The following is a 7481-nucleotide window of genomic DNA, read 5'->3' on the forward strand; positions in this document are numbered from 1 at the left end:
GACAGTGGGAAGAAAAACGAGAGAGGGAGAGAAAGAGGACAGACATGAAGAGAGATAGACATAAGGGAGACAGGACATACAAGGGAGACAGGACATAAAGGGAGACAGACATAAAGGGAGACAGAACATAAAAGGGAGACAGACATAAAGGGAGACAGACATAAAGGGAGACAGACATAAAGGGAGACAGACATAAAGGGAGACAGACATAAAGGGAGACAGACATAAAGGGAGACAGACTAAAGGGAGACAGACATAAAGGGAGAACAGACATAAAGGGAGACAGACATAAAGGAGACAGAATAAAGGGAGGACAGACATAAAAGGAGACAGACATAAAGGGAGACACGACATAAAGGGAGACAGACATAAAGGGAGACAGACATAAAGGGAGACAAGACCATAAAGGGAGACAATAAGGAGACAGACATAAAGGGAGACAGACATAAAGGGAGACAGATAAAAGGGAGACAGACATAAAGGGAGAACAAGAACATAAAAGGAGAGAGACAGAAGGGAGACAGACATAAAGGGAGACAGCATAAAGGGAGACAGACATAAAGGGGAGACAGACATAAAGGGAGACAGACAATAAAGGGGAGAACAGGCCATAAAGGGAGACAGACATAAAGGAGACAGACATAAAGGGAGACAGACATATAAGGAGGACGAGACATAAAGGGGAGACAGAATAAAGGGAGACAGAACATGAGGAAAAGCAAGGGAGAACAGACATAAAGGGAGACAGACATAAAGGGAGACAGACATACAAGGGAGACAGCATAAGGAGAGCAGACATAAAGGGAGACAGACATAAAGGGAGACAGACATAAAGGGAGCGCATAAGGACAGAAAAGGTGAACAGCATAGAAGGGAGACAACATAAGGGAGACAGATCAAAAGGAAGACAAGACATGAAGGGAAGGACAAGACATAAGGGAGACCAGTACCAAAAAAGGGAGACAGCCATAAAAGGGAGACAGACATAAAGAATAAAAGGGAGACGGCACTAAAGGGAGAAGATAAAAGGGAGCAGACTAGAAAGTCAAAAAAGGGAGACGTTAAAGGGAGAGTTTACAGGTACACCAATTACAGGAAGAGAGGAATGGAAAAGACGTAGTGTTGTTGAGATAAGAAGCAGGAAAAGAACGTATTTGTAATTGTTGAGAAAGAAGCAGGAAAAGACGTAGTGGTGAATCGTGAGAAAGAAGCAGGAAAAGGACGTAGTGTGAATGTGAAGAAAGATAGGCAGGAAAAGACGTAGTGTGTGAATGGAATGAGAAAGAATAGCAGGAAAAGACGTAGTGTGAATGTGAGAAAGAAGCAGGAAAGAACGTAGTGTGAATGTGAGAAAGAAGCAGGAAAAAGACGTATGTGTAATGGTGAGAAAAGAGCAGGAAAAGACGTAGTGTGAATGTGAGAAAGAAGCAGGAAAGAAGCGAGTGTGAATGTGGAGAAAGAAGCAGGAAAAGAACGTAGTGTGAATGTGAGAAAGATAGCGCAGGAAATAGGACTGCCCTGTTAGGAATGTGAGAAAGAAGCAGTGAGAAAGACGTAGGTCTATGAATGTGAGAAGAGAAAGAGTCAGGAAAAGACGTAGTGTGAATGTGAGAAAGAAGCAGGAAAAGACGTAGTGTGAATGTGAGAAAGACGTCAGGAAAAGAAACGTAGTGTGAATGTGAGAAAGAAGCAGGAAAGACGTAGTGTGAATGTGAGAAAGAAGCAGGAAAAGACGTAGTGTGAATGTGAGAAAGAAAGCAGGAAAAGAACGTAGTGTGAATGTGAAGAAGAAGCAGGAAAAGACACGTAGTGTGAATGTGAGGAAAGAAGGCAGGAAAGACGTAGTGTGAATGTGAGAAAGAAGCAGGAAAGACGTAGTGTGAATGTGGAGAAAGAAGCAGGAAAAGACGTAGTGTGAATGTGAGAAAGAAGCAGGAAAAGACGTGTGTGAATGTGGAGAAAGAGCAGGAAAAGACGTAGTGTGAAATGTGAGAAAAAGAAGCAGGAAAAAGACGTAGTGTGAATGGTTGAGGAAAAGAAGCCGGAAAAGACCCGTAGTTGTGAATGGTGAGAAAGAAGCAGGAAAAAGACGTAGTGTGAAATGTGAAGAAAGAAGGCAAGGAAAAGACGTAGTGTGAAATGTGAGAAAGAAGGCAGAATGAAAACAGTGTTTAGAGAACAAGTGGCTGTCAGAGAAGAAGAGAAGATTCGATGATTCATGAGCAAGAGGATTTACAGTTTGTGTGTGTGGGGGGGGGGGGTGGCGGGGGGTCCCTACTCACGCAGAATACTCTGGTACATATTGTCTTGGACAGGCAGGCAGGTCGAGTCACATACTCGGTTGGGTGACAGAACAGAAGGCAATGATAGAAGATAATGAGACTCCTAAACAACAGAACAGCCCTCTGCAGTCATCATCAAACATATGTAGCGTGTCAGTCCCGTAACATTTTAGTCATTTAACAGACACTCTTATCCAGAGCAACTTACAGGAGCAATTAGGTTTAAGTGCCTTGCTCAAGGGCACAGACAGATTTTTCACCTAGTCGACTGGTGGATTCAAACCAGCGGCCTTTGAGTTACTGGCCCAACGCTATTAACCACTAGGCTACCTGCCGCTTCTCTCTCTTTCTATTTCTGCTTCATACAGAGGCTCATCGTTATGATTAGTCTGCGTTAATATAATAATAATCATAATCGTAATAATATTTGTCCACTGAGCTACGGAGGACTCTGAACTAGGTCAAGTAAAATACGACTCAAAAAAAGAAGTAAACATCATTCGGAAGCTACGGCCAGGAATTATTCTACAGCATTGATTCAAAATAACATGTTTCCCCCTTAAATGGCTTTTTTGTAAATAGAAATGAATGGAACCAATACTACAGTCTAATACTACAGTCTAATACTACAGTTTAATACTACAGTCTAATACTACAGAACCAATACTACAGTCTAATACTACAGAACCAATACTACAGTCTAATACTACAGAACCAATACTACAGTCGGGTTACAATACTACAGTCTGGTTACAATACAATAGTCTGGTTACAATACAATAGTCTGGTTACAATACAATAGTCTGGTTACAATACAATAGTCTGGTTACAATAGAATAGTCTGGTTACAATACAATAGTCTGGTTACAATACCAATAGTCTGGTTACAATACTACAGTCTGGTTACAATACCAATAGTCTGGTTACAATACTACAGTCTGGTTACAATACAACAGTCTAATACTACAGAACCAATACTAACGTTGGTTTACAAATACAATAGTTGGTTAAAAATACAAGTAGTCTGGTTGAAAATACCCATACTACAGTCTGGTGACAAAAACAATAGTCTGGTACAATAACCCAAAGTCTGTTAAAAAATACCCAATACACTAGTCGTGAGATATACAAATACCAATATTCTGGTTACACTGAGCCAAATAAGTCTGATGCCTCTTCAATCTCAAGACCCTCAACCTCAGCAGGTCTGGTTACAAGTTACAACAGTCTATACGTACAGAACCAATACTCAGGTCTGTTACAATACAATAGGTCTGGTTACAATACAGATATTCCGGGAATAGTACTCATTTTACATATACTCGCACACTACCATATATACTACCCAGTTCTGGTCACTCAAATAAGGCACCAACGCTATTGTTAGCCAATGGAACTACATAGAAAATGCGAAACAACTAGAATATTGGGAATCCAGTGATACATCATTCATTAGACATCTTCAGAGTCCTCTGCACTGAAAACCCAACAACTCTTTATTAACACTCTAGCAACTTCCCTGAACCTAAATCCCCTGCTCTCGCCCACGAACCGCTGGTTATGTATGCCCTAGGAGGCCTCCCTCCCTCTCGGGATTTTATGCGCTAAATGACTTATTTTACAAGAACTCAGCAAAACAAGAACTTCACTACCTGCGCACACTAGACGCCATAGCAGCCCTCCTTAGTCTCTACTGTTATCTACGCCTCTGTTATGCCATAGCCCTTACTATTTTCCAATACCTTAACTTGCTATAGCCCCATGACGCCTGGACTTTACTGCATTTACTTGCCCTTTCGATTTTACTAGATTAGAGCCCCTAGCCCCGTACTTTCCCCTCACGCCCAGCTGTAACTGCAATGGGTTAACCTTGTAAAGGGCTGTAGGATAGTATTAACCAGAACCTTCAAAGCTCTAAGCGGAGTGAAAATCTCCCAGCCCTAAAAAGTTAAAAGCTTGCAGACTTTATTCCCACATCTTCTTGAATGCAACCCAGACACTTTAATTTAAGCTAAAGCCGTTTCTAGGTGGAAGGCCTCGATCCTACAAATTCTTAGTTAAACGCTAAAGCGCGCTATCCAGCGAGGCATCCATCTACTTGTCCCCCGCCGTCCGGGGGAGCGGGCGGGGGGAAAGCCCCGGCAGGCTATTAGCCTACTTTTCTTTAGATTGCGATCAACGTGTGGTACACCACAGAGCTTGGATAAGGAGAGGATTAAACCTCGGTTCATGGAGCCTACAATCCACGCCGCTTTAAACTCTCAGCCACCCTACCTGTGCAATTCACACGATGAGTTTTCTCAACAACCACAAAGACCATTGGCACCTTTAGAGTATTTGGGCCTGAGGCCGGAATAGTCGGGCACCGCCCTTAGCCTCTGTGATTCGGGCAGAGTTAAGGCCAACCCGGAGCGTCTTCTAGGGATGACCAGATCTATAACGTAATCGTAACAGCCGATGCTCGTTATGATTTTCTTTATAGTCATACCCATTATGATCGGGGGCTTTGGAAACTGATTAATCCCTCTAAAATTGGGGGCCCCAACATAGCATCCCTCGAATAAATAACCAAGCGGCTGGACTCTCCCACCGTCCTTTCTTCCTTCTCCTGGGGCTTCAGGGTTGAAGCTGGCGCCGGTACGGGATGGACAGTCGACCCCCCTCTAGCGGGACCTCGGCCCACGCAGGAGCCTCCGGTGATTAAACTATCTTCTCCCTTCATTTAGCTGGCATTTCCTCAATTTTTAGGAGCCAGTTAACTTGATCACAGACCATTATAACATGAAGCCCCCAGCTATTTTCTCAATAGCAAACCCCGCTTTTTGTTTGAGCTGTGTTAGTTACGCTGTTCCTTTTATTACTTTCCTCGCCCGTCCTAGCAGCAGGCATTACTGATGTTACTCACGACCGAATCTAAACACCACTTCTTTGACCCGGCAGGCGAGGGACCCAATTTTTACCAGCACCTCTTTGATTCTTTGGTCACCGGAGGTCTATATTTCTTATTCTGCCCAGCTTTGTATGATTCCCACATCGTTGCTTACTATTCCGGTAATAAAGAACCCTTTTCGGGTATATAGGGAATAGTCTGAGCTATAAAGCCATTTCGGACTCGCTAGGATTTATCGTGGTGGGCCACCATATGGTTACTGTCGGAATAGATGTAGACACTCGTGCCGACTTACATCTTGCCACCATAATCATCCTGATCCCCACCGGAGTAAGAAGTATTTAGCTGACTAGCCACACTACACGGCGGCTCAATTAATGAGAAAAACACCGCTTCTTTGAGCCCTGGATGTATTTTCCTATTGACGGTCGGGGGGACTCACCGGGCATTGTCCTGGCTAATTCCTCAGTAGACATTTGTTCTCCACACACTTATTATGTGTCGCCCCACGTTGCCACTAGGATTATCTATAGGAGCTGTCTTTGCCATATAGGTGCTTCGTACACTGAATTCCCACTATTTACGGGATATAACCCTCCACAGCACATGAACTAAAAATCCACTTTGGAATTATATTTATCGGTTAAATTTAAACCTTTTTCCCGCAGCATTCCTAGGCTCGCAAACCCCGACGGTACGCTGACTATCCGGACGCTACACACGTATGAAACACTGTTCCTCAATGCGGGTCTCTTATTCCTTAGTAGCTGGTAATTATTAGTCCCGTTTATTCCTTTGAGAGGCTTGTTGCCGCAAACGAGACGTAGCGTCAATCGCAATAACTTTCAACAAAGTATGAGGTGAGCGCATGATGTCCCCCACCCTACCCACAACATTTGAAGAGCCCCGCATTGTTCAAGTACTAAAGCAAACTAACGAGAAAGGGAGAATTGAACCCCCATGTGAGGTTTCAAGCTCAAACCGCATTAACCACTCGTGCCACTTCTTCCATAAGGACACTTAGGGTGAAACTAGTCTAGTACATGGCCTTGTCAAGCAAAAATTGTGGTTAAAACCCCGCGTGTCTTAAGGCACAGCGATAAGGGGCACATCCCTCACAACTTAGGATTCCACAAGACGCGGCCTCCCCTTGCTATAGAAAGAACTGTCTTCATTTCCATGAGCCACGCTCTTATGATTGTTCTTCTTATCAGCACCACGAGTGCTTTATATCATCGTAGCGATAGTCTCCTACCAAACTCTACTAACAAGTATATCCGTTGATGTTGCTCAAGAAATCGAGATTGTTTTGAACCTTCCTCCAGCTATCCTTTTCTTTATCGCTCTCCCCTTCCCGTCGAACCTGATTATCTCGACGGAAATTAATGACCCGCATCTTACTATTAAAGCAATGGGCCACCAATTTATATGAAGCTACGAGTACAAGCCGACTACGAAGACTTAAGCTTGACTCTTGATATAGTCCCCACCCAATATTTAGTGCCCGGCCAATTTTCGCCTCCTAGAAAACCAGACCAGCCGAATAGTTATCCCTGTAGAATCTTTGCCGATCCGATTCTCGTCGTCGGTTGAAGACCGTCCTTCACTCCTGAGCCGTCCCGTCCCTTGTTGTAAAAAGACGCTCGTAGTCCCAGGGACGATTAAACCAAACGCCTTTATTGCCTCTCGACCTGGAGTTTCTACGGACAAATGTCTGAAATCTGCGGGGCAAACCACAAGCTTCATACCCATCGGGTTGAAGCAGTACCACTCGAAACACTTGCGAGAAATGAGTCCACTGTAATACTTGAAGATGCCTCGCACTGAAGAAGCTAAACCGGAAATAGCGTTAGCCTTTTAAGCTTAAAGGATGGTGGCCCCCAACCGCCCCTAGTGACATGCCCGCAACTCAACCCCGCCCCCGTGATGCTACTTGGTATTCTCAGACTTGTTCTAACTGTTATTCCCCCCAAAAGTCCTAGCCACATCTCACAAATGAGCCACTTCACAAAGCACTGAAGAAAAACTAAACCTGAACCCTGGAAACCTGACCATGACACTAAGCCTTCTTCGATCCAGTTATGAGCCCACATATCCTAGCATCCCACTTATTGCCGTAGGGGCACTAACCCTCCCCTGACATTCTCTTCCCTAACCCCCTCCGCCCGTGCTAAACAACCGTGTCTAATCACTCTACAAGGATGGTCAGCAAACCGAGTTACTCAGCAACTTGCTTTCCGCTCAACTTAGACCATAAAGGGAAGCAGGTTCTTTTACTAACTCCCTAATACGATTCCGTATTACCCTAA

At 44.1% G+C, this 7481-nt stretch overlaps 1 protein-coding gene and 2 pseudogenes across 1 annotated transcript in view; 2 read left to right on the forward strand and 1 right to left on the reverse strand.

The window, feature by feature from the left end:
• Positions 1–3954, reverse strand: part of LOC112075953 (protein unc-13 homolog B) — a 14631-nt gene extending 10677 nt beyond the window's left edge. The window contains exon 1 of the mRNA XM_070441132.1: positions 3935–3954. Within this exon, the coding sequence (XP_070297233.1) occupies positions 3935–3954 (20 nt within the window). The remainder of the gene's footprint in view (positions 1–3934) is intronic.
• Positions 3955–4141: 187 nt separating this feature from the next.
• On the forward strand, positions 4142–5307 carry LOC112075950 (cytochrome c oxidase subunit 1-like; annotated as a pseudogene).
• A 1044-nt stretch (positions 5308–6351) lies between these two features.
• LOC112075951 (cytochrome c oxidase subunit 2-like) lies at positions 6352–6999 on the forward strand (annotated as a pseudogene).
• The last annotated feature ends 482 nt before the right edge of the window (positions 7000–7481 follow it).

The sequence above is a fragment of the Salvelinus sp. IW2-2015 genome, unplaced genomic scaffold (assembly GCF_002910315.2).
Source record: "Salvelinus sp. IW2-2015 unplaced genomic scaffold, ASM291031v2 Un_scaffold3483, whole genome shotgun sequence".
Taxonomy (NCBI): Eukaryota; Metazoa; Chordata; class Actinopteri; order Salmoniformes; family Salmonidae; genus Salvelinus; species Salvelinus sp. IW2-2015.